At 36.1% G+C, this 26,993-nt stretch overlaps 1 protein-coding gene across 5 annotated transcripts in view; it reads right to left on the bottom strand.

Annotated features, from left to right (window-relative positions):
- MTMR1 (myotubularin related protein 1) overlaps positions 1–26,676 on the bottom strand; it is a 34,342-nt gene extending 7,666 nt beyond the window's left edge. Inside the window, exons 1-15 of one of the 5 annotated variants that reach the window (XM_029083966.1) lie at positions 26,578–26,676; positions 23,870–23,893; positions 21,601–21,654; positions 20,167–20,242; positions 19,206–19,300; positions 18,883–18,990; positions 18,364–18,465; positions 17,563–17,646; positions 16,760–16,909; positions 15,785–15,973; positions 15,110–15,295; positions 11,801–12,007; positions 10,872–10,964; positions 5,790–5,903; positions 3,572–3,748 (exon numbers count right to left, since the gene is read on the bottom strand). In XM_029083966.1, coding sequence (XP_028939799.1) covers positions 3,572–3,748; positions 5,790–5,903; positions 10,872–10,964; positions 11,801–12,007; positions 15,110–15,295; positions 15,785–15,973; positions 16,760–16,909; positions 17,563–17,646; positions 18,364–18,465; positions 18,883–18,990; positions 19,206–19,300; positions 20,167–20,242; positions 21,601–21,654; positions 23,870–23,875 — 1,641 coding nt within the window. In that variant the 5' untranslated portion in view covers positions 23,876–23,893; positions 26,578–26,676. The remainder of the gene's footprint in view (positions 1–3,571; positions 3,749–5,789; positions 5,904–10,871; positions 10,965–11,800; positions 12,008–15,109; positions 15,296–15,784; positions 15,974–16,759; positions 16,910–17,562; positions 17,647–18,363; positions 18,466–18,882; positions 18,991–19,205; positions 19,301–20,166; positions 20,243–21,600; positions 21,655–23,869; positions 23,894–26,577) is intronic. The other 4 variants (XM_029083967.1, XM_029083968.1, XM_010163762.2 and 1 more) reach the window with 4 other exon arrangements.
- Between the last annotated feature and the right edge of the window lie 317 nt (positions 26,677–26,993).

The raw sequence follows: 26,993 nt of genomic DNA, 5'->3' as shown, positions 1-26,993 counted from the left end.
AATACCACTGACATGAAACTATTTTTTGAACTGAATTATCCACATGTACCTCAAAAGCAGGACCTGATGTAGTGTAATGCTCAGAACACGCCACTTCACAGTTGTAATAAATTATTCCTGTTGAGTGAGGACTTGAGAAAAGTTTTGGATTTTACACCCACACAGAAACTACAATTATGTTATACAATATAAATACTACAACACATATAAAAAAAACATCTAGACGTAAGACAGCTTCATTTCCTAAAAAATTCACACCTTCCTCTTCTCAGAATTACTATAGTTCACTTTCAGTACTGATTTTCAGGTTTTCTTTCCCAAGTAATCCTTCAGGACACTGGAGTGCTTTTGGAGAGCAAAATTTGTCAACACAAGGATAGGTATAAAAGAAATTATAATAGGTACACACTTATTGAACTGCCAAGTCTTAATTTGAAGGATATCTACTGTGTATTACTGTACTAGCTCAAGGACAGTCATTCACATGAAAATTGTTCAACAGTGAATGCATTTTGTCTTGTTCAGCAAGTATACTTTATCTATTTTAGTAATAGGGAAGAAAGGCTGCAGAGAAAAATGGTTACTTTAAATTCACTGCTTGACTTAAGACTGCTGGTTTTCAAAAACCTACTCTGTGCATTGGAAAGACAACAATATCTTTCACTTGAGCTTTTTGTTCCTTTTCATGAAGAGCTGGAACTCTGACAGACTTGCTTTTCAAACCTAGTTAACAGTATACTCATAGAAAAAGGCAGTCTTAAATGATAAAACAGCAGTTTTCAATAATAATCAATACTTCCACACTTATTGTAGAGGTATGCTCCTGGAAACCAAGCAGAAGCCCCTGGCCTTCTGGAAAAGCAATGACTATCAAATACAAACCATGAATCCTACCATGTGGGAGCTGGAACAGAGATTTTTGTGAACAACTGCATAGATTTCCACACTCAGGGAACTCTACATGCTACAAGCTGATGCCATTGTTAGTTAAAACCTACAGCCCATTTAGATTGAGACATTTGATAGATTACAGCAATGCTTTGAGTGCTTGCTCTTCAAAATATCTTCAAAATCTACACACACAAAGAAAATAATGAATTTGAAAAACTTACAGGGATTCCTATGATATTATCTTTACCGCAGTGGACAGATTTCCAGAACAGAGCTTGAAGAAAGATTAGCAGGCATAGAAAAATTAAAACAAACAAACAAACCCCACCAGAACAAGTTTAAGCCCTGTACTCCAAGGGTTAAAATGTCATTTTCCAGAAGGCATAAAGGCAACTAAACATATCTTAATGGACTATGTAAATTTTGTGACTAAAATACATTCTTTTCCTTTCCTCTCACACAGGAAGGCGCAGCTTGAATTGAAATAACCAGAACTTTTACTCATGCTCTGCATATATGAATGATAAGTGTATATTAGTTCAAAAATACCGCCCCTGCAGAAGTCATGTTCAGGAAAATGACCTGTTGTGTTCTCCCAACCTTCCAGAGTTGCCCCAGCACATAACTAACTGACATCTGGCAGACAGAACTCCTCAAACCAGTATAAAGAAGAGGTCTGAAAGAGGACTACATAGGAGAGGAAAGATAAATACATGTTATCAACTGAAAAAAATTGAAAGCATCATACAATCTAATCTATTCCAGATTAGTAGGGTCATCTGTAGGTCTGATAGCAGGTACCCACAGAGCACACACCTCTGCATGAAAGAATGAAAGAACTTATCTTCCACATGTCACATATAAATACGCATTCCTCCAGCCCAAGGAAAGGGCAAATCTGAAAAAAACCTCTTCTCAGTCAATGAACTCAAATAGGATAGGACTAAAATCTATCTCATTTTCTTGGGACAAGAAGTCAATAATGATGTAACACCTCCAAACTGAAACCAAGGAACATTTTATTTCACTTAAGAATTAGAATGACCTTGTTGAAGCACAGTTTAGCAAAAAGTGAATCTACAAGAGCTGTCTACATTTAACCTAGAATTTTCCATGGTGTTCACTTCTCAGACACTTGAGCTTTGAACCCTATGGAAGGAGACTGTGTGTCACCTAATGGCACAGCATCTATTGCAATACAGCTGTAATCCTTAAATGAGGCTCTTGATGCAAATAAACACCATCAAAACAACCAATTCATCCTTCCACAAAACTTAGATAGAACTGAAGTTATATCATTATAAGCAACCTTTTCTTTACAGAACATAACAATAACTCTGAATTCTATATGTCCTACTGCAATGACAAATACAATCAGACCCTACCATACTGTTAGAGGTCTGATAAGACACTGCCTCTTTGTCTCAAACAAAGAGGCAGTGAGCAGTAAGTATATGACAGTTCTGATATTTTCTTATTATGTCAACTCTTCCCACCCTCATCTCTTTTGGACTGGGACTGGATTTCATGTGTGTTTACAAAGTGCTTTCAGGGCCTGTACATCTCAATAAACCATAAAGATAAAAATACAAGATCTTTCAAGTTTTAACACATGCTAACACCTAACAGGTACCTAACAGTCCTAGGACTACAACTGAAATAGAACAAGTTTGGAAGCCAAGCAGCTCAGAGGAAACATCTCAGTGAGAAAGCAAGCAGACTTTTCCAAGACCTCAAAAGGTATTTCTCAGATGCCTGGACTTCTACCAGTGCGCTGTCCTTGAAACTTACCTTGGAACACCATCTTGTACAACTGCCTCTGACTTGTGGGTGTCTAATAAATTTAAACTCACATCTCATTCTAACGGCTAGAAGATGAAAGCAGCTTTCGAGCAGTCAGTTAATATGGGTAATTTATCATAATATGCTTGGGGGTACCTTGGAATGTTACCTTAATAAAGAGATGGTGTATCACCCTCAGATATATATTATGGTTGTGACACAAACTGAATGTTCTTTCTTCAGACTTCTAAGCATGAGAGCATACAGAGTATTTGTCTGATGAGATTTATCTAAATAGCAGACATTACTTAAAAGAACAAATGCTGGATGAATCAAGGAGCATGTATAGGAGTGTTTAATCTTTAGCATGCCAGCTTGAAACCATAAAGGTCAATTGAAAACAAGCATCTATGTGATGCTAAGTTCAGAGAGCCTACAAAACGAGTCGGTACGTAGTCCAGGTCTTTCAGAAAATGCTGCTGTATTTTATATCGTTGTTGGTAAAGGGCAAAACATGATTAAAACCAAAGGTACGCTAAACTCTACAAGAAAGTTAAGGCAATAAAAGTATTAAAAGTGCTACGAAGTATTATAAAAGTGTTATAAAAGTAATCTTCTGACAGCAAAGACTGTTAATCTGTCACCTTTCACAAGCCAATAAAGTGATACCGTAACTCCCTATTCGACTGGTGTCTTTAATGAAAACATCATTTTACCAAGTTTGAACACATCTGACATCTTCTTAAAGAAAATTCCCTTTTTTCCCCGTCAGGTGAAATAGGTGCAACAGATGAGCACTTTTGAAATTAAATACTGCATCCAAAACTATGAAAAATAATAATTTTTCTAAATCTCTGTGCTCTTCATTAAAACATAAAAATCACATGAAAGCTCATACCTGAGGCCGCATCCTTGGGTTCCATCTGACGTAGTAGTTCACCCATAGTTCCAAATGGTTCAAACTGGCAACAGGATATAGGACATGATTTTCATAGTTTACGTAGAAAGGATTTGTGAACTCATCTAACTGGCTGTTTATATAGGACCACAGCGATACAGTCTTTGTGCTTACCTCCTGATTGAAAAAAAAAATAATAATCACAGGGATTGCAAAACCTTAAAATATGAGGTTAACATCTATGTATCAGTAACTTTGCCTGTGCAAGCACTCTGAGAAAACTTCCAGTAGCTGATCATTAAACAGCCTTAAAACTTCAGCAAAACATTTGAACACTTAATCCAGTCCAAGGCTAACTGAGAAAGGAGATTCAGGCATATTATTTTCAGAAACACTAAGGTCTAGTTGAGCAAAAGAAAGCTGTACTGCTTGTAATTTACAGCAATGTTTACAGCTATTTAAATTTATGGTTACACACTGACCAATTTAAAAAAAAAAACAACAAACCTTTGACAAGAAAATCAGTGAAGAGACGTGTAGTTTAGAAGATCCAAAACAGCCTCTGTGAAAAAAATTATTCACTTCTTCCATTCACACTATTTGCTCCTATCAATTGATACTATGGTTTAAAATGCCTATTTTATCTTTATCTGCACTTCTGAAAGTTGTATTATTCTAAATGTAATCAGCATAATCATGGTTAGATCAAAGATTGGATATCTGAACTCACATCAGATTAATCTTGCAATTTTGCACTCCTTTGGTGTTGTAAAGCATGTGTTTCTACTACCACTGTGTCTTAAATTGCATTTCTTTATTGAGAATTGCATCTGGCTATTCGTTTATGAAAGCAAGCTGTCTGGAAACCCTGCATGTGCTGAGAACACGTTATTCAGCTCCATCTTGTGGTATTGTGGGTGCTGATAGATAGGAGGCTGAACATGAGCCAGCAGTGTGCCCAGGTGGCCAAGAAGGCCAGCGGCATCCTGGCCTGCATCAAGAACAGTGTGGCCAGCAGGAGCAGGGAAGTGATCCTTCCCCTGTACTCTGCGTTAGTGAGGCCACACCTTGAGTATTGTGTTCAGCTCTGGGCCCCTCAGTTCAGGAAGGACATTGAGGTGCTGGAGCGGGTCCAGAGAAGAGCAACGAGGCTGGTGAAGGGAGTTGAGCACAAGTCCTATGAGGAGAGGCTGAGGGAGCTGGGGTTGTTTAGTCTGGAGAAGAGAAGGCTTAGAGGTGACCTCATCACTCTCTTCAACTACCTGAATGGAGGTTATAGCCAGGTGGGGGTTGGCCTCTTCTCCCAGGCAACCAACAATAGGACAAGGGGGCATGGGCTCAAGCTCTGCCAGGGGAGGTTTAGGTTAGATGTTAGGAAGAAATTCTTTACAGAAAGGGTAATCAGGCACTGGAACGGCCTGCCCAGAGAGGTGGTGGATTCACCATCCCTGGAGGTTTTTAAAAAGAGATTGGACATGGCCCTTAGTGCCATGATATAGTAATTGGAGTTGGATCAGGGGTTGGACTTGATGATCTTGGAGGTCTTTTCCAACCCAATCTATTCTATGATTCTATGATTCTATGGTTTACATGCATCTTTTCCCCTACAGAAGCAGTAAAGACAAACAAAAAAAAAAAATCAAAGCCAAATATAGCAAGGAATTGTTACTTGCTTTAAAAAATATTTAGTATTAAAAACAACAAAGACAAAAGTACACAAAAGTGTACTTGGAATATGAACAAACTTTTAAGGTTTATTTTCCAAACTCAAAGTATTTCATTGAGTCCTAACTTCATTCATTTAGATATTTTAAATTTCCGTAGTCTTCAATGATAAGTTCCATCTCTTTATGTCCTGAAGTGACCTTCAAAGTCATCCATAGGAGTTCCTTTGGAAATAGCAAAATAAATGCCTATATAATTTGAGAGTGATTATTTAAAATTGTATATGTTGGCTAGAACTATCTGAAACAGGACTTTCTAAAACCCTCAAACCTCTGAATAGATAATAACTAAAGAAAAATAAGTGCAACCTCATTTAATAGCAGGGCATTCACCATGCATTTCTCATAACATTAAATTTCATGTCTGCATTGTCTTTTAAGACTATGTGACAAATGTATCCAAAAACACAGGTCAGATATTCTTAGGTCTTGTATTCTAAGCATTTTCATATAAAATCAGCAAACTAAGAATGTTTATTACACTAATTATTTACCTCTTTTAATCTCTCTTTTTCACAGTTGCATAAGAAAGTCCCAAAGAGACAACTGTAAAGGTGATCCAGAATGGTGATCAAAAATAACTCATTGAATTCAAAGGCTGCAGGAAACTGAAACAAAAAATTGGTAAAATTACTTTAAACTTTATTTTAAGCAGTGTAGAAAGGAAGAAAATCAGATGTAAGAAATAACCAGAAGATTCAGATAAGATTATTTGAAGAAAAACTCAGCTATTTCAGTAATTCCCATTGCAATAACACATTTCACCTACATACTTCTTTATAAATATTCCTCAGAGACAAACCTTACATTCATTATGTGAGTATACTAGAATACAAACAGAAACATTAGCTAATGTGAAACTGGTGACATAAAGCAATCCATTTTAAGGAGCTCTAACAGTATTCTGTTCTAACCCACCCCAAACTGTCTTCAACACATGCTTTATTTCTATTCTTACAGGACAATAAATCATTTTTTTAAAAAAAGAAAAGAAGATGACATTTAGGAGTCTTATTTCCTCTTTTAACATGCAATGAATTGGATAATAAAGACTACTGCACATAAAATTTGCTTCACATCTATTTAAAATGTTTCTTTCACTTTCTACCCATATAAGTTATTTTTCTCTATTTTACCCCTTGAGTTTACCATCAGCTATGTACAATAAGCCTTTAATCTCTCTTCTTTTATACTGGAAAGTAAATCCTGTATATCTGAAATGAAAGAACTCTAATTCCAGTGAGCACCACTGGGTATTTAATTCACAAGTACAGGTTACCAGATACATTCTAGAAAAAAACCAAACAGAAATTTGAAAGCACACAAAGTATTTAAGATATATCTTAAATCTGTAGTGCTCTAAAAACGGCAAAGGAAGAAATTAATGCAAACTACATGGGCTGCTACCTATTCAGATGGAAAAGGTCCTTCTTCAATCAAACTTTATCATAGGACTACATATGGCAACTGCTTGATGTGTCAAAATAACTTTGCATTTGGTATGACAAGGGCCCCAAACACAGATAGGGAATGATAAACATTTAAGATTAGAAAAAACCCAAAACGTTAGAAGACTAAATAAAATATAAGAAGTAGCATTTCTCTCATTACCACAAAAGAAAGTGTTATAAGAGACTAATTTTCAGGACAAATGAATTTTTTTTTTTCTTTCCCACTAAAGGAATAAATCTCTGCAGAAGTCTAAAATGCAAAGTTTCAGATTCTTAAGGAAGAACTTCCTGCTATATGGAGAAATCTCAAGTCAATATTTCAGATCCGAAGAACGCAGCAGGTTTCTGTTATGCGCCACAGAAGAATACTGAACACCTTGGCATGGGTGACTGAAGAGCTACCTTAATTTTTTTTTATTTTTTTTTAAAAAGGTAAGTATAGCTAGGAGGAATAACACAGCAACTGGGACTGTGGATGAACTATCTGATCCAGAAATTCCTCTTCAATGTCATCTGTGAATTATGAAGGGCAAATGTTTATTCATGTTGAAAGAGTTGAATAACACACAAGTGGTGTGCCTGTATTAAGCCCAGAAAGTTCTAAGTTTTAATCAAAAATCTTCTTTTAAAAGAAGATTGATTTAAGTCAAACATTGCAAAAACATTCTCTTTCCAAGACTTCTCAAGCTAAAACATACCAACTTTCAACTGAAAATTCTGAGTAAGGAAACTATCGATATCATGGCTCACAAAATGAACAGAGCCTTCTTTCTTCTGTCTCTGCTAGGGATTCCGCACTGTTCAGCAGCACGGCGTGCTCATGCTGGGGCTTCTCTCTCAAATCACTGGTTTATTTGCAATCACCTTGACATTTGTTTTCATAAAACATATAGGAACTTAAGATTAACAAATTATCTTTTTTCAGTCATGTTCAAAAGCTATTGCTTACAACACTTCCTTCTCTCAAAACTCAGTTACAATATGATGTTAACAGCACAGCTATGATTTTTAGAAAATATGGACAGAATTGATAAGCAGATGGGCTGAACCAAGTCGGCAGAAAATTCAGTGGGTCTCAGACCTCAATCTCCTGCATCCAGCCCAAAGCAGCAATCAGACACAGACAGCAAAAATAATTTGCAAAGAATCAAAATGATATTTGGAAATATCTTTGAAGACAAAGCCTCTCCTAAAGGGACTCTCTTTAACTGAAAGCACTTAATGAGCCTTGTCACATTAGGGTTCTGTGTTGTGACGGGTCCATACTAATCAGATGGATGCCGACACAGCTGCTATTCCAATCCAGTGAAGCATATTCAAAATTCCATACATCAGTGGTTGCACTCCAACTAATTCCTTAATAAGTGATAGCACTTTATTGAAACCCTGTCTTTGGATACAAGAGTTGTACTGTTGGAGCTGATGTATCAAGACTGTAAAGCTTCTATTACCACTGCAGAAAAATCACTGACCTAAAAACGCTTTCCTCTGTAGTTCCAAGCCCATTAGCGTCTGTTTGAAGATTCAGGTGGAAAAATTCCCCAAATGAAAATTTACTTCTTGTCAAATCCACTAATTGTGAGAGAACACATGGGTCATTAAAATCTCCCACTTGATGCTGCTGAAGTTGTTGGGGTTTTTTGTAAAGGAGGTATTTAATAGAAGAATCCTCTTGTTTAAGAAGTCTGATGATTCCAAGTGACATCTGATTGAGAGACATGCAAAATAAACTTGCTTTTTAATCAACAAGCTTGTTCTGTACTACAAGTGAGATTTAAAGCTGAAACACTTTGCAGAATAGTTCTTATGATTGCGGAATTGGACTGAATCAGGTTAACTGAACATTAAATATACCAGAGTACACTACTGAAACTAGTGAAAAATGCATCTCTGGCAACAGATGACATCTGGTAACAAACAGGATGTAACTTTCTACCAACTTTACACATACCTTCCTCCTGTGTGGTAGAAAGGTAGAAAGCTACTACTTGAGCTGCAATGCTACATGCAGATTTTACAGTTTTGTTTCATTTTTAACAGGGCATCAGTATTTCATCAGATCACATGTGGCCTTTCCAATTTGGCATCTCCTATTCAAAATTTACTAACAGAGGAGGGAAATCACTTCACCATATGTTTTTTACTAAAACCTGATATCAATGTTCTTCTCTCAAGCTCTCTATGACTGTATTTGTGTGTCATGAAGACCATAAAAAATAAGGGAAAATGTAAGGCTGTCAAGGACTACGTTTCACTGTCTGAAGCTACCCAGAAATTTGTATCTTAGTGGGAAGTTAGAGATTCTCTCACTGTATAAAGTCGACTGTTTTAAGAATGTAATTCTCAGAACCCAGAAGAGAATATGTGCTTGCTTTGAGCGCATGCCCAAAGCCAAGCCCTTATACCCTCCCGCAGTCATCAACACTTATTTGAGCTTTGGAACATTTCACATATGTTTACCATGGATTCTAAAGCACAAAACTAGCACTGTTTTACGAGCAAGTGATCTACACAAGGATAAAATAGAATCCTGGTTTTCAGAGGTCCATGTCAATGTAATCACAATCTTCACATCTATTCTCTAGACATTGAAGTCAACTAAAAAATAAAAATAAGTGGGCAAGAACTCTCCAAGAATGACATTTTCTTTTTTCTTTTCCTGCTGTAACATTAATGATTTTTCAATGCCACTGCTGCTCATGAATTTTAGAACAGTTTCTGGATCCAGGTTTTGAGCAGATGTGGCATTGGCAAAATGTTTCACAGATTCCCCCCCTGCCCGTGTCCCTCTCTCTCTCTCTTTTTTTTTTTTTTAACTAAAGGGAACTAAACTGTTTATAGCAAGAAATTGGAGGCAGCAAGTGAGATCACAAAAATAGAAGAGGCTGCTCTCAATTAAGGATCTCCCCAGAGGACTTTTGTTCCTACCAGGTGTTTAGAACTGCTTCTCTTTGCTATTGTTATTAGCTTTCCGCTGAGAGAGGGGCACAATTTTTCATTTATTTTCTCCAGTAATACTAAACAGAACATTAATGCTGAAATATAGATACAAGAAAGAGAAAGTCTTCAAGGGACTCTGGACAAGGGCTCAGTATTACAGCAGAGAACTTTCACAAAGCACTGAAGACGACTGTTTTGAATACAAGTTTTGGAACTGTGATGAAAGGTTTTAAGAATCATGTTCAGAAGAAGAATGAGGTAAGAGACCTGGGAGTGCTAGTGTCATATGGAACCAGATTGTTACCCTCCTCTCTTCAAAACAAATCACATACGATACAGGCTTTGGTAAAATGGCTTTTACCATAATAACACAGATCTGTTAGGCTTCAAGAAGAAAACAAAGAGAGGAAAAAAAATAAAAAAGGGGAAAAAAAAGGAGTCAGGCACTTCTAATTTACTTGGTAATAAAGCCTTCATGTGGACAACCTATTTCAGTAACCCCATTAAGGAACAGCAATATAAAAGCTCAGAAAAATCTTAAGTTTATGCTCATGGAGGTACAAATAAGGAAAATGAAGGCTAAAGCCATCCTATAATTTTTTTTTTTTAATTTAGAACTTTAATATTTTGATATCTTAAATACCACTAATTTCAAAGATCTTCCCTGATCCAGAGGTAAAAGCAGTGTCAGAAATAAGAAAACTTATCTGAGAATAGGCTTGTATGTTAGAAATGCTGCCCTGTATGCATAATAATGCCAACATAGACTTACATTTCACATTTGAGACATACAGAGAAGAACTCTCTTTTCCCCCCAGGTCACAATAGCCTGGGTTTTTGCTCTTTCTTAAAGACAATATAAATCCATAAGAACACATACTCCATCAGTGAAGATGCAACACAAATAGTTTATCTCACCAATAACTCTCATTTATGTAATCAGAAAATCTGTTGAAAGCCTATTTTAAACAAAAAGGATTCCTGGTATTTTGGTTTCAAGTCAATACCTCTACTCTAGCTCCTTGTACCTCACAGTGTGTAAAAATCTTCCTATATGTGCATGGTGCAGCCACAGCATGACCAGCTTCAGGAAAACATGCTACTGTTCTGCAAAGAAATGTGTTCTCCTATATTAATTACATTTCCAAGATGGACCCCGTAGAAACATACTCTGAAGTATCTTACCTGCTTTGTCATTTGCCAAACACAGTCGATGAACTGCAGGAAAATAGGAGATCTGTCTGCATCAGCATGATCATCATCTCCATGTCCTACTCGCTGGAAGTCAAAACAAACTTCTCACTTCAGTCTAGTGTACTTACAGCACCATCTCAACACTGTAAAACTCAGTAACTCTTAAATCTGTTGCCAGGATGAACAAGACAAATCTTCCATAATGCTAACCTGTATTTTTCAGCTACTAAAAACACATCCAAATACTCACTTATGGACATGCCTTTGATGTTGAGCAGAGTGAGAAAGGCATTTGATCAATAAAGTTGTGCCAGTTGTTTCTCCATCTTTCACTGCACAGATGTTTATTTCTACTGATGGGTCAAATCAGTAACTATTTACTAAGACTGACTGTACTGAAACGATTGTTGAATATCCATATTGAATATGCCATAACTACATGTCATTTCACCTAAACCACCTTAGAGTCAGAGCCCACAAGATGTCATAAGAATTTGTATCCTAATTCCCCACTAGCCCATGTGTTAAACAAACACTTCAACCTTAAATTAGAATAATGGTTCCAGCATTTTTACCTTCTAGACTTCTTAATTGTTTTCCTTGTTTCTCCATGCATAAGACTGTTAAAGATGAGGCAATGTGTTACAATCCCCCTTCATCATAAAAAAGCCATATGATTTTTTTAACCATCAGGTTCAACCCAATTCATTCTTATTTACTTTGTATTATATCTCACATAAAGATCTCCTGTTAAAAATGAACAGGTCACAATTCTCCTTTACATATAATCTGACACTCTCACACCATTAAAAGGACACCAGAGATAATAACTAAAGTCCAGCAAAGAACTGTGAGAAAACACGCTATCCAAAATAAAAACCTTGAAGGTGACAAACTGCACACTAAATCTTTCAGCTTACCATTGCAAATCGGTGTCCAAAACTCGTCCATTCTTTCTCTATAAGAACTTCAAATCCCTTGATAGTTCTGTAATAGCTGTCCAGCATAAGCATAGCCAGCGCAGTAAGCTGTGCAGTTCGATCCCAACCATCACTGCAATGTACCACTACAGATGTTTTACCAGATTCAATTTTATCTGCAATTCTTACTGCTCCAGCAAGAAGCATCTTAAATAAAAAATAAAAAAATACAAAAATAAACAAGCATATTAAACCTTAACCAAAACACTACCAAAAAAAAAAGAGTTATAATTAAAAGTTTAATATATTCTAAAATTTCTGACTAATTACATAATTATCTGGACAACATTGCTTTAAAGTAGAGATTTCCAAATGGTGGTATGCATACTCCTAGAGCTGCAAAAACCATGTGCACTCTTGTCCAGGAGAGAGTTCTTACCAGTTCTCCATTATTAGTAACACATAGCAAAATAAGCTGAGAATTCCTTCCCTAAATTAAACCTGAAATTCTGTATTATAATATAAAGACACAAATACTGTGAGCTATTCCAAAGCCTGAAGGTTCAATGTTTTCAAAGTTCATTTTCACAGTAAACACTCTTCCTCAGCTTTCAGTTCTCAGCTACTAAGATTAGAGAAAGGGACAAACCACCCAGCTAATCAAATCAAAACACAACCCAAACAAACCCAGCAACCCCTGGATGGGAGCCTGTGCTGATTTGCTGGTGCACAAAGTATACATGGTATTCAACCCATGAGCAGACCATCAATAGCTTGGATTCAGAAGCATGCTGGAGAGCAAAGGATAGAGATAGCACAGGACTGAGATAATTTCTGTGAACTTGTTATTTTGTCTCCTCCACAAAAAACCCTCTCTTGTTCTCTTTAGTTTTTTACAAACCTGAATAATCTCTCTCCTGTGAAGAGTTCTCTCTACAACATAACCTACCACAGCACTGAAAAACATGTTAAAAAATAACCAGTAGAATAGGACCACAGGAAAAATTCCCGTTTCTGCATTCCAACATCAGAAAGTGGAATATCGCAAAATGTTTGCATTTACTTCCCAGGCATGTAAAAACATCTGAGAAGCAGGAAAAGCCAGCATGCACTAAAGAAGCTGTGCAGAAGAGCAGTCTTCAAAGCCATTTAAAGAACCATGCTTTAGAGACAATTTTCATTGGTTTTATCTTTCATTGATTCATATATTTTATGGAAAAACTGAAGGATACCAGGATCAAAATATCAGGAAACAACAGAAAACCTTTTATGGAAGAACAGAGCCTGTGGTCTGAACTATTTAATTGCCAATGACTTCAGTTACAAAGCTCTACTGCATTAAAAATCTGCAAATATTTTAAAAAGTTTGATCTTCAATTAAAGGAGAAAACTAATCTATATAACACACAGGTATGCAGTAGCTTGCTCTAAATTGTTCCAAGGAGAACACAGATGTCTCTGAAGGAGAACAGCTGAAAATAAAATGACAGAACAGATATAGACAATAAGCAGAGAACAGGAGGCAGAAAAAAGAGTCACGATAATTCAGTATCTGTGGAGTAGGTGAAGCATTTTATTCGACAAAAGCTTTTAGAAAAATGAACAGCTTCCTGCACAAACTATTATTATTCTTTATAGATATTTTAAAACTTAGCCACCATCACAGTGTTTGAGTTAGGGCTCCTAATGAACAACTGGCTTTGGATTGGTTTAGAAAATGAGAGTTGGTTTGGAAATAATTAACAGCACAAGCTCTACCCTGAAAGACAGAAAACACCCCGGAGGGCAAGAGGAAGCACCCTGGGTGTGCAAAAAGCAGTAAGTGACTCTACTCCTGCTGTTACTACTGTCTTCACACTCACAGAACATTACTGGAGCCTCACCAGACACTCCTGGACCATCTTCAAAGTACTGTGCGTGCCCAGTGCTAGAAAGGTGAATTTCCAGTAATGCATCACATTAAACTGGGACCCATCACACTGGTCTGAGCCCAGAAAACAGAAGATGTGTTAAAGTAAAGTTGTGGATTTTTTAGTTGCTGTTACAAGCCAAATCAAATAGGCAAGGAAGGCAAGCAATTCTTGGATAAAGCACAGGGAGATATTATCAATAATGCTAACACAGTAATGGCAGCTTTTAAGAAATCAGGCTGCAGTTTGTGCTGTCAACACTGTAACGTGAAGTCTCATGTAAGAAGAAGAATGGAGAATGTTACATGTGTGTCACACATTTAAATGTCATTTAAATGACATTTCAAATTGCTATGCTATTGTAATCTGTGCAACAGGGATATCAAAGTCCCCTTCTGACTCCATTTAAACCCAGAAATCCCACTGAAGTCAACGTCAATGAAAGGTGACCACTGGCCCAAACAATTCCACTTTTAAAAATAAACTATGGTGTTTAAGGCCAGGTGGGTAAGAAAAGATTTCCAGATACTCAGATTCCCAAAGCTGTTTGAAATAGTCCAACTTCAAGAGAACAAGAAAATTAAACTGTTCCCAAAAGATCATTAAATTTAATTCTTCATTTAAGTGTTTGCTCCCTCTACTGGTTTCTCCTGCAGCAGTTAGCAAGCACTAGTTAACAGAAAAGTAAAACTAATGAACAATCCCAAACATGTTTTGCGTGAGTGACATTTGAGCCAATTGCTAATAAACCAAATTCCACTTCATCCATATTCATCATAAACAGGGGAGTGAATGTGGTAATGAAATAATCTATTCTAAAAGCATTTCAGAGGTTAGTGAAACAGACTGTAAAACTGAGTATGGTAGTGATTTATTTTAATATTATGTTAAATAATAGAGCAGATTATAACCCAGTAGAGCACTGACTATAAACAGCCCATGAAAATGTAGGTGCTTGACACACGAATGCTAACGTTGCATTGAAGGAGGGAAGGATGAGAAAGACTGCAGAATTTACAGTCAAGTCCTTTTGGCAGTTGTTCAAATATAATCTGAAGTTCCCAGGGCATTCTTCCAAAAACCAGGGATAACCCTGGACTGCTCACAAGCATTCCCTCTCCAGAAAATAAAACATGGTCCAACAGTAAATATGATACTGTGCTATCAGGAATTAACTCATTACCGACCAATACACAAAACTGGAAATACAAAGTTATTATGGAATTCTTAAAATGCCATGTTCTAAGTGACTATTTCAAAATTAAGCTTTTTAAAAAGATTATCCTGATCAAAGCAGTGTGCTTACATCTAGACATTATCTTAGTAATATTTTCAGAAATGTAAGTTAACAACATGATTATAAAAAAAAATTTGATTTTTCACATCAAAAGTATTTTACCCTTATATATTCCAGCCAATGTGTGGAGTCCACATTTGATAACCACCGAGTCTCATCAATAGTAGGATAAACTATTTCTTTAAGTTTACGCAGGGATTCTCTCATTACATGTATATTATGAATTTCCAGAAAGACCAGCTCTGCATTTGGGTAGGCACTTTCACTTTCATATCCTCCACCTTTTGCCTGTCATTCAAAAAGTGAAAAACAGACAAAGAAAAGAACACGAACAGGACTTCAGTATAAGGCTGAGCGTTATTTTGGTCAGGTTTCAGAATCTTCTGACAGAAAGGACTATTTTAGCATTAATAAAATCATATTTTTGACTTTTGTTTTTCTAAGAAACACTAGGGTATTTTTTTTAATGAAAGAAATTCTAATTGTACTAGGGTACATTTGATACTACATCTATACACCTTCCCCTTTTTACTGCTGAAATCTTTGGTCTTCTGTGGGCTTCACTGCATCATTTCTCAGCTGCAACTTCATGTTGCCTTCAGTTTCTGCCAGCCTTTCCAAAATGCTACAAGCAACTTACCTTCCTTCCCACGCCCCCTTCAGAGACCCTTTTTTATCTATTTTCAACATCAAGTTCTCCTCATCCTCATCTCTTACTCAATCTTTAGCCTTGTAATAAAGACAGAACTACTAATGCTAGTTATAATACCAACCTACCTTGTTTGTATCTGCAACACTATTCTGTCTGGCATCAAAGATGATAAGTTTATGTGACTGAGCATTGGCATCCATTATTGTCTGCAAATATTTTTCATCTTCTTTGCAACGCTTATCATTTGGGCCTACCGATGGCTGACTGCATCGTGTTATTGTTGCTTGGCTCTCAGGATGAATCCAGGATAACACCTGGAATAAAAGAAAATTATTTTAGTTTACTATACTACTATAAAAGCAGGAGGCCAGAGTGCAATCAGACAATCACACTGCGATTTCCTGGCAAATCAACAATTGCAAATTCAAGGACAGGCTGATGCAAAACCGTATTGACAGCACACTAGCACTGCTCATCCCAAATCTGAGCTTGAAATAAAAAGTGATTCTAAACATCTTAGTTTTTATTCCTAATAAAATAGGATTATTTTATTAGGAATTTAATTTATAAATTATTTTATTCCTAATAAAAACTAAGCCCACTACTGCATCTTATTAATTAGAAAAAAAAGAACAATGGAGGAAGAAAAACTGCTTCCATGTGGAAGTCTACAGACCTGTACACTACCTTGCTAAGCAGATCTGTAGCATGAAAACGGTCACCATCTAACATATTTAAAGCGGTTCTTATGCGACCTACAAAACTTGTCTATTCTCAAGAAAACTGCTATGGCAGTAACACATTCCAAGCCAAATCAGAACTCAAGCTGATATGTGAATTAGCATCAGATACCATTGTGGCTTAGAAGTGTAAAAAAAAAAAGTTATTACACTGCACAAAACCCAAGCAATTAGATTCACATTTGAGTTACTCTCTTCAGTTCTAAGCCCATCAAGCCTAATTCTCCTTTCTTTGACCCACCCTTTCAGGAAGAAAGCCAGCCCACTGTTACGTAAAAAAAGCCTAAAAGAACTCTGATAATTTCTTACAAGATACAAATTTGTAGAGCACTTTTATCTCCTTGTAAAAGCTTCACTTACTGGAACTCTGCCTTTTGCTCTAAATGCTGCCACTTTTGAGAGGTCATCATCCTTTACACTGGTTGGCACAACAAGAATGGCAGGATACGTATCACAAAGCTCATAGGTGCTGTTAATTTTGGATATTTTCCAACTCTCATTGGGCAAGCCCTGCAGGAAAGAAAAACATCTTTGTTTTTTCCAGGTTAGACCTTTACATATCTGAGTTCAAAATTTTTATATGTTATGTACATTTTTTTTTAAAGTGTGCCCACATTTTCCTTTTCAATAAGCTATAAATTTTAGGTCTTTAGAGTGAACCATAAACCATAACACTGGAAGTCTTTCCTATTTATTATCTTCACAAATGATATGCAAAATAACCATTTGAATAGGCTTCACACTCAGCTAAAACGTGATCATGTAGTGAAATAAAAATACTTTTACAAATAGGAAACTGTAGATTTACAATGACAAACTACAGTCACTCTTCTATTTAATGCTGCTTTTTCAAATCCAAATTTTTATAAAGCCTGTATTTTCTAGTAACACCACTTGGAAAATGTGGATTTCAGAATTCATGTTAAGATAGATCAGTGTGCTCAAGTACTCAGCACCTGTTATCTCCACCAACTTCAGCAGGTGCACAACACTCTCAAAGTCAGGCTGCTTACTTTCTATTATCTAAACACGACATCTAGACAGTCTCTGTACATAGGTAGACCTGAAAATGTTGAGTTTTATTTAATATTTTTTTTCTTGTTTAAATGGCTCTAGGGGAGATGAGAGAAAAAAATAAGATACCAAGTACTTGTATAACTTACCTGCCTCTTATATTCTGCCATTGGATCATACACTTTCCAGCCATTAACAGCAAACTTTTCTTTATAGCTGAATGCAAAAAGAGGCTAAAGACAACAAAGCAAAGGCATAAATTACTGTCTGATGGGCTGTATGCACAATAAGCTCCAGAACAGTGAACGGTCTAATATTTCAAATGTAACACTTCTAACACTCTTTAACAGCAGACATAAAAGCTTCAGTCTAGACTGGACAACACTGTGCTAGAAAGAAAATGAGAGACAGTTTCCTCCTTCAAGTACATGCTAGATAATTAACAAAATCAAGATAGGAAACAGTCAGAGAGAGCTGAAGTTACTTGCCTGTGATCATACAACACATCAATGGCAAAGTCAGGATGAGAAAATTGGTCTCCTACCTGCCAACCAGCTCCTAACCCATACAAGCAAATGAAACAGCATTCCACAGCTAACTAATAATAAGACTAATTATACCTATTTGTTGTTTCAGACAGAACTTCTAGACTGAATTACCTACTGCAGAAAATAAGAGTCAATGCACACTTATTTTTAGTCAGCAACACCAGGCAAATCTAGATCTCAAGAGTTATATACAAAATAACCAACTACATGGATAGCAGGACACAGCATAATGTTTTACAAATTAATGCAAAAAAGAAATAGAGTCAGAGTAGCTTGCCTGCTCTGTACCAGATTTTATGAATCAACATTTCAAAGTCTGTTCTACAGCCCTTGTGTTTCCTCACCTACACTTTCCAAAAAGAGAAGAGCCAGCGACAGCCTTCTCTACTTCTGAAGACTTACCAGTCCATTCGAAACAGGAAATGCGCGTGTTACAAGGTTTTCAAAAATCTCCAACCTGTTCTGCTCTTCCTGTTTATAGGCCAGCCGCAAATTTCTCATATCCTGTCAAAAATAAGTTACACTATTTCACTGGACGATAAATTTAAAAGAAAAAAAAAAAGGCAGAAGAAATTTGATTGAAGGAAGGTACATATGCAGCACTAAGTCACTGACATCACCTAACCCACAATAGAACACAGCTCTCTAAGTGTTCATATCAGATGACTAGGATTGTCATTAGAGTTGCCAGATAACACAAAAAATAGTAATTTTTCCTTTGAATTCACTCTTGAGACAAAAGGCAGAAGTGTTTAAGAGTGCAAGTATCATAAGAGGAATTGAAATACATTATCTAACTGAAGCAGGGTTCAAATACAAGGAACTGATCAGACAGAAAAACAGCACATGTGCACGCAGATTCCTCTTACAGAAAAAATAAATGAAAATATTTTAATAAAATAAATCTCTACCGTGCCATACCTTGCAAACTATTTCTATACCACATGAGTTGTCACCATGGCTCTGCACTCCAATTTTTTCAACCCTACTTATGACTCCAAGGGGAACATCAACAACAAAAGGTGGATCCTGAAATTTGTATATAAAACAAATGAATTTTGTTACATTAGGAGGAACACAAACTAATATCATTCATGTATGTTTCATCAGTCAACTATAATTCCTGTTTTAATAGACTGCTGTGGAATATCATTTTTCATTTACACCAAATTTGTCACTGTCTGACATCTACTTCAGCAACATTCCTACCTGAAATAACGTGCAGATAGGCAGCGAAGTCTTACCCTTTCAACACTTTTGATATACATTCTGAAGTCCGTCACTGTTAGTGTACCACTGACTGCTCCCATAAATGGACAGATATACATAACATCTTTAGCTGGAAAACAGACCAATTAAAGCTTTGTTTTACTATTACAGACATTTGTTCCATAAAGATCTATTTCCACTTAAAAAAAGCAAGATTTTTGCAGTTCCATGAGATTTTGATGTTTGACCTCTATAGGAAAGCCTTCTCTTCAGATGCTGTCAGGAGTGAAAGAGCTATCTTTATCTCAACAATGAAAATAAATTCCTCAGCCCCACTGCTGCTCAGCAGCTAATGAGGCTGAGCTAGCATGTGCTGCAGGGAGGGCAGGCAAGTAACAAAGCATCCTGCTGCTATTCTTAGCTGCAGGCAGCTCTGCTCCCTGCCCTGAGGTGCAAAGCACCCACACTCACCTCAGGTCACGCAAAGAGCAATTACTGATGTGTACACAACTGACCTCCAAGTAATTTGGTTTTCTTCATTTCCACTTTTATTTTTCATTAGAGCTAGTATTCTTTTCTAGCCAAGTACTGTACTGCTAATGCAGAGCTTGATGCCACAGGACAAAGTGAAATGAATCACATTAAGAACTGAAAACTTAAGTTTTCCATAACTTCATCTTTGCTATCACAATTTTGAGCTTTTGAATCTATGAAGTATCCTTGGCATCACCAAGCAGAAATACAACCCATATACCTACATAGAACATACTAAGCCTCAAAAAAAATGTATTTATCTATATGGAGTAAATAATCCTCTGGAACTGATTTCTCTTTCAGGCCTACATTTGGATTTCAAAGACAAAGAAAATAAATCCATATCAAATTGGCTAATCAAAAGTGTCATTAAATTAAAATAATAAAAGTCAAGAGGAAATAATAAAATAAACAAACTAGTGATTTTAAAATATACAGTGTAGTACTCAACAGTATTCCTACCAATAACTTTGATTGATTCTCCAGGAAAAAGTGGAGCCTCTTCCATCTGTGCTAGTTTGTTTCCATCCCGCAGTGCCTGGCAGAAAACCAAAACCATGAGTAAATCTCACTTTCCATCTGTACTACACCGGTTTTGATACAAAGTGCTTTTACTAACAGATTACTGGAACACAGAAGTGTATCTTTCTTTACAAGGCACAACTGTATTAAACAGTACCATATTAAAAAAAAAACCAAACAAACCAACAAAACTCAGCATTATAAATATTACACAGACATAGACATTAGTAGCATATTAGTTGCATTTATGCAACAATTAGTTTGACATTCTAGCTACATATAGCATACAAAAATACAAACAGTAAGATCAGCCCAAATTTGCAATTAATGATTTGTTAGTCTTTTGCTAAATGCAGGTATTATTTTGGGTATTTTATCTGCTTGAGAACATTTTAAAGCTTGTATTAATTTTTTTCTATTTTTAATGTTATTTATTTAAAATTTGAGTATTTTCACCTGAGAAAATTATATGGCATAAGCTTTATTTATTTAACACTTTAACTTTGTCTTGTTGATAGCAAGAAGTCAGAAGCACCCCACAACACTCTAATTCAATCAATACCCGACTGAGAGTGACAGGCTGTGGAAGAGGTCCATTATAGGAATTTTGGATCCAGAATGTCAGATTAAGAACAAAGCAATAATGAAATGTAGGACAACAATTAGCAGCTTTAAAATAAGGGCTAGTTCCATAAATTTTCATTTAGGTAAATGGCTTCATTCCTGAATGATACAAGATTGATCCTTCGGGTCCTTCATTGGCAGCTAAGATTTACAATGCACTGAAGGTTTTAATTAAGAGTAAAAGGGTTTGCGAGACTTTTAAGGACCATGTGAGAAAGTGATCTCTCTCAGGTCAACATGAGGAGATATTAAGGTTTCAATTTTTTACATCCTGAAGTGAGAATAAATATAATGGGCTATGTTACAGTAAACAAATTACTCTTCCCTTGTATTACAGCTCTGATCTACATACAAATAATTGGTGGGATCTGCCTGCCTCCAAACAAACTACCCCAAGCCCCCATTAAAAAATAATTTCTGAAGATATTTTAATTGATCTCTGGCTTTAGATTTTCTTGGAAACTTAGCAGAATTTTATATTCAGCACCCAATCACAAAAGAAGATGTGTAGAGAATCAGCCAATACTTCCAATCTCAGGAGGATGGATGTGCTGTCAGATAGGGGCTTACGGGCAGGATTACATTTTAGACTACACGATGTTACACAAAAACCCTGCCGAGCACATAACACACTAAATGCTTTCTATGGATTCTCTTGCATGAGAAATAGAAGACTGCTATGTACTGTACAAGTACTAATATATAGTACCTTGCTACACAGTTAATGAATGAAAGATGAGTAAAACTTGCCACCTGATCAGGTTCTGCTTCAGAATGATAGCCATTGTGTCCATCCTGCATCTCCTGCATTGCACGAGGCAGCAGTAAGGCAAGAGAGGAGTAACAGGAAAAAACATGCAGACAACAGGTGAAAGGACAGAATATTTTCTTTTTTGCTTCCTTTTTTCTTTTTCTTTTTTTTTTTTCTTTCCTTAAAAAGACAGCATATACTTTAAGTCCAGTTTAGCTATTCAAAATCTTCCACTCCTGGCACAAACTACTTTCCACGGAAAGGAATCCAAGCTATTAGCATTATCCTTTTAATGTTATTTGGCACAACACAAAATGAAAAATGTACTCTCTTTTTCACAAACGAGTCAGTGCTGGTAGATAAGAACATAAAAGTATGTACTGTCTTTTTAAAACAAACAACCTTACAGCGAAGAAAATGAATTCAAAGTATGCCACATGTTTATCAATAGAAGGAACTGAGTACAGCTTGCAATGGTAGCACTGGGGACAAACTCATGCGATCTTTCAAGGAAAAAAGAGGTCAACATCAAATAGAAGTATCTAGACAATTTAAAAAATGCTTTACTGTGTAGAATATGTTTTAATTGAACTTTCACTTTTATGGTTTCATGTATTTTTCCAGCATCTTCTGTGTTGTTGCTGGAAACCTAGTCGGTAACTTTACAGAACCTAAAATTACTCCTCATGGTAAAATATGCAAACAATTCATATTTTAATATTAAATTATTTTTGCATCATATTGGCAGCAAATCCTGAATATTATATAAATCTGTTTATTAAACAAAAGGTCCCTATGCACTCCAGAGAGAAGCACAAATGTCATAGGGTCATATGAAGTAATTGTTTTAATATGTTCAGCCAAAATTGTTCTTCCATCTTCTTTCTTTATTAACTGGAGAGAAGTTGTGATCATGACAGTCCCTTTTTCCCAGTTCACATGAAAAGAATTTTGCACTTGATAGACTGTAAATCCAGCCTCACTCTAAATTTACAAATGTTTGCTAAAGTCGATTTTTCTTTTTACAGCATTTCTACTGAACCCTCAAAAAAGAAAAACTTGGAAGAGCTTCAGTTATCTTCAGATAATCTGAACTCTGCAAGAGTTTAAAAAGATATAATTCATTAAAAAATCCCTCCAAATTATAAAGGACTCCTAACATTTATGTATTGGTGAAATGCTGTTAAATAGGAATTGCTTAAATTTCAGACTATAAAAATGTTGTTCTGAAACTAAGGCAAAGTAGATATTGTGATCTCTGGAACAAAACCAGAAGGACAACCAGAAAATATACTAAAAGATTTTACATAATTGAAAGAGAGAGAAGCACAGCAGGTCATTCAAAGATCAATGCCTTTACAAAGAAATATGAAAAACTGAACAAAAACAATCAATTTTTGTTATTCAACCCAGACCAATTATTTCAAGAGCTATCTATTTATATGTATATAAAAAAGAACAACTTGTGAATTTGTATGATTGGACTAAACACATCATTTTCAAATATGTAAACAACGAACAAGAAAAAGAAATCATTCAGACTTCATCTCTCAGTTTGAGGCTGAACAAGAAGTCTTTGTTTGAATAAAAGTGTTAGACACATTTCATGAACAATGTCCGAACACTGTCCAGATCATTTCTCACTCCATAAATGTTACTAAGAGAGAGGGACAAGAAAACAAGGCAAGCTTTTTTTATATCTCCAATGAACACTGGGAAAGTCTCAAAATTATCATTAAAAAGATGCAGGTCATTGCACTGGTGTCTAACTTCAAACCTCACTTTCAATCCTACTACAGGGTGGTGACAGTTAAGGTAGAACACGTACAAAGGCAAGCGTGAACTGGTATCATATTCAAACAGGATAGACAAAGACGTAACATTTTACCACTGATATTCTTTAGCACAGATAAGATGTTAGAGTTACTAATACAGTACTCTGTAGTCCGAAGCATGTAAGCTTCAGTTGCAAGCATCCATTTTGTCAAAATTAATGTAATAAAACTGAAGTTAGTATTGCACATTCATAACATAATTTAAAAATACGGCTCTCTTACACATTGACTTTTATTGCTCACAAAAACATTGTAATGTATATAAAGCATTTCTATGGCAAAGAAGCTGTTGCACTGCATAGCAAAATGGTCTGACTGGTTCATAAAAACCATTAATGAAGTAGAGAAGAACGCTTGACACACCAAGACCTCACACAGCACAAAAGACAAACAGGTAGGAGGCCGTTTTACTGCTAGCCAAAGGTAATCTTACCCGCATAACAGGCCTCCTGTACACCTGTTAGTTAAAATATAAAATGTTATCCAACAAAATGCACAAATGGGATTTGTTAAAGTTACTATATCTTACTTCATCAGACTTTAAGAACTCTACTTCCAAACGTTTTAAATATAGGTGGATTTTGAAAGAACAAACAAAAACTAAGCAGCTCTAGTAGTTCTCATTTGCAGAATTGTTTTGCTCTAAAAACAATCCAGCCACTTCATTCTAGTGAGGAAACAAATGCCAAACTCTTTTGAAACTTATTCTTAATCACCCTTTTATCCAGTTACAATGTGCCATTGTGAAAAGAAAAGAAAGAGCCTGGTAATCCTTCTAGGTGGAAGCCTGCAATGACACACATGAAGTATAACCACCATATCTTTTAGATTCAAACGGCAAAACAATGCTAGCAACATCTCTTCTCAACCTATTTCTGAAGGTGTCTGCAGTTAGCTGCAATAATCCAGTCACTTTTCATTTGTATGAACCCCTCATTCAAGAACACTTTCCAGGCTGAGCGTGTGTCAGAGCAGACATACACAGCAGAGCTCAGACTCATCATGTTGCTCTAAGGTTTAGCAAGCAAGAGCTCACTCAGCGCTCTACAGTTCTGATGATATCACTTGCAGCCCCTTTTTGCTTCCCTTTAGTTCCCCCCTCCCCTAATTGCATTCTAGTAAAGTAAGCTACACAGAGTAACATGAGTAACATCATTAGATACAAGAATAGATATATTTCACTTGTTTTGAAAACATATTGATTGAAACATTAAAAAAAAGATGGAAGGAAGAATAAAGCAGCGAGTTCCTGGTAAATCCACCAGAAAGCAACAGAACTACCTGACCAGCTCCAGAAGCAAACACACGCATCTGGCCCTACCTGAAGTTTCTGAGTTGTTCTAAGACAGTCTCTAAATGCAGCAATTTGAGGTAACCAAAGGTAATGAACACCCAGAAAACTGATCAGCATGCATCAAAAGGGAAAGATATCTCAAAGGAAAACTGAGTTGTAGATGGGCTTTATCCTTTTACACGTGAGTTCCGTAGTTACAATGAACAAACTCAGTCTGTCAGCAGCACTGACTAAGTAACTAATTGCACCAGTGAACTTCTGCAGAAGCCAAGTGCAAAGGAAACCCTCTTCCAAAGCATAGACTCAACTTCACAAGATACTGGTTCTGAATGTAACTAATGATATTCTAGGATAAAAAAATATTCCGTTATGCACAAATATGTGATTTCAAACCTCAGGAATGCAATGATGCCAAATGCAATTTATAAACAAAAATTCTGAATACCACCAGGCTTAAGCTTTTTCTTTAATTTCTAAGAAACAGTGAATGAAGTAGAATTTTAATTAGGCCTTAAAAGACTTACTCCTGTTAAACAATATCCAAGATGAGTTTGGTATAGAGAAAGAGGTTATCTAGAGTTAAAAAGCACACTTTATTCCAGAGACATGCATTCTAACTCAGAGATAAACTGAACACTAAGCTTACACACTTGTTTTTTACTAAAATAAAGTCCTTGATCTACAGGGCAAATACAACAGCGACAGCTGTAATGCAAGGTTTCCCACGTTTTATCAAAGATGTTAGCCTTGACCTGAAGTAAGTATTTGCAATTCAGCTGCCCTAGTATGGAAGAGCTACACTTTTTTTATGAGTATAAGCTGCTGACTGTGCCAATACTGTGAAACTGTGTGAGGTGAATTTTTAAGTAGTCTACAGTCAAAAACATTTTGTGGATTCACCTTCAGGCTTGGGCTGAATCTGACCTGCTGTCACAGAATCTAAAATACTCTGTTTCTGGACAACAAACTTCTAAATCACAGATCGTATTAGAAAATAATTTAAAATCAAGTTAAAATTAAAAAAAAGATAAAATCTTCATTTGGCCATTTTGCATGAAGACCATGAAACAGTTTCAAATCCAGGAAGAAGAGGGATCTAGATAGCAGTTGCCTGGGTTTCTTAAAGGGACTTGAAACACAGGTGACTTTTGTCAATTAGTAAGAGAAAGAAAACTGCGTGTGATCCACTCTTGATAGTTCAGCTGGCTGGCTGCGTGCAGGAAACAGCAAATGAGCACAAAAGAAGAGGGGTAAAAAGCATAAGGGAACCTATAAGGTAAATCATACTGTGCAATTGATACCTTAATGACAAAAATGTGGCTGGGAGGGAAAGAAAATGGTGAATTTTTTTTGTTTGTTTGATGTTAAATTCTCTGTCTCTGGTGAAACCCCATGAAAAATGATAATCATTTACATTCTCTGCACAGTAACAAAGGCATACACATTTATTTACTGTGAAATCTGGAGAGCTCCATTCTGTGCTCTGAATGACACACACTAGAAACAATTTCAATCTGTAACTATTAACATACTTCATCCAAATTTTTTTATGTAGTAATCAAAAGGAAAATTCACTTCTGGCATTTTATTCAAAACATTGATTTTTAATTTTCCATTCACCTGTCTCTCTGTTTTTATTCTGTAGACTTCAATGCCACTATTCTAAAGAGTGGCATTGACAAGGCAGATTCAAAAGGCGTCTATGCATAATGAGATGTTTCTAGTTCTGAAACATTCAGAGATCACTTAAGTACTTACCACCTGATAATCAAGGTAGCAAGGACCTTCCAGATCATTCACTCTTTTATCTCAAACAAATCAGTGCATTCTTCAAGTCACTTACTTACCCTGTAGTCTTTGGACACACCTTCTGATGGGACAGACCCTGAAATCTGACTAGAAATGGTTGCAGCTATCAGCTGTTTACACCATTCCACATGGGATCCAGTTGGGCTACAAAAACAGAATATTTCAAATTATTTTGCAATAATTTAAAATGTCTATCGAGAATAGCATAGCAACAGAGCACATCTAGAAAACAAGACCATAAGTGATCACTAATATAATAAAAATTACCTTGTTTTGTAGGTACAATGCAACTGTTTCACTGATTGAATTAGGGAAAAGAATTTTACTAGATCTTAACAGAGATGTAGAGCTGTCAGAAAATTAGAAACAAGGTTAGATTACCTTGGAACTCATGAAAACGCTGGTTTCTGTATCCAGTGTAATTTTTTTCACCATGCATGCATTTTTTTCTTAA

Source organism: Antrostomus carolinensis, unplaced genomic scaffold (assembly GCF_000700745.2).
Source record: "Antrostomus carolinensis isolate BGI_N321 unplaced genomic scaffold, ASM70074v2 scaffold36532, whole genome shotgun sequence".
Lineage (NCBI taxonomy): Eukaryota > Metazoa > Chordata > Aves > Caprimulgiformes > Caprimulgidae > Antrostomus > Antrostomus carolinensis.
This window is presented reverse-complemented; position numbering and strand designations above follow the sequence as displayed.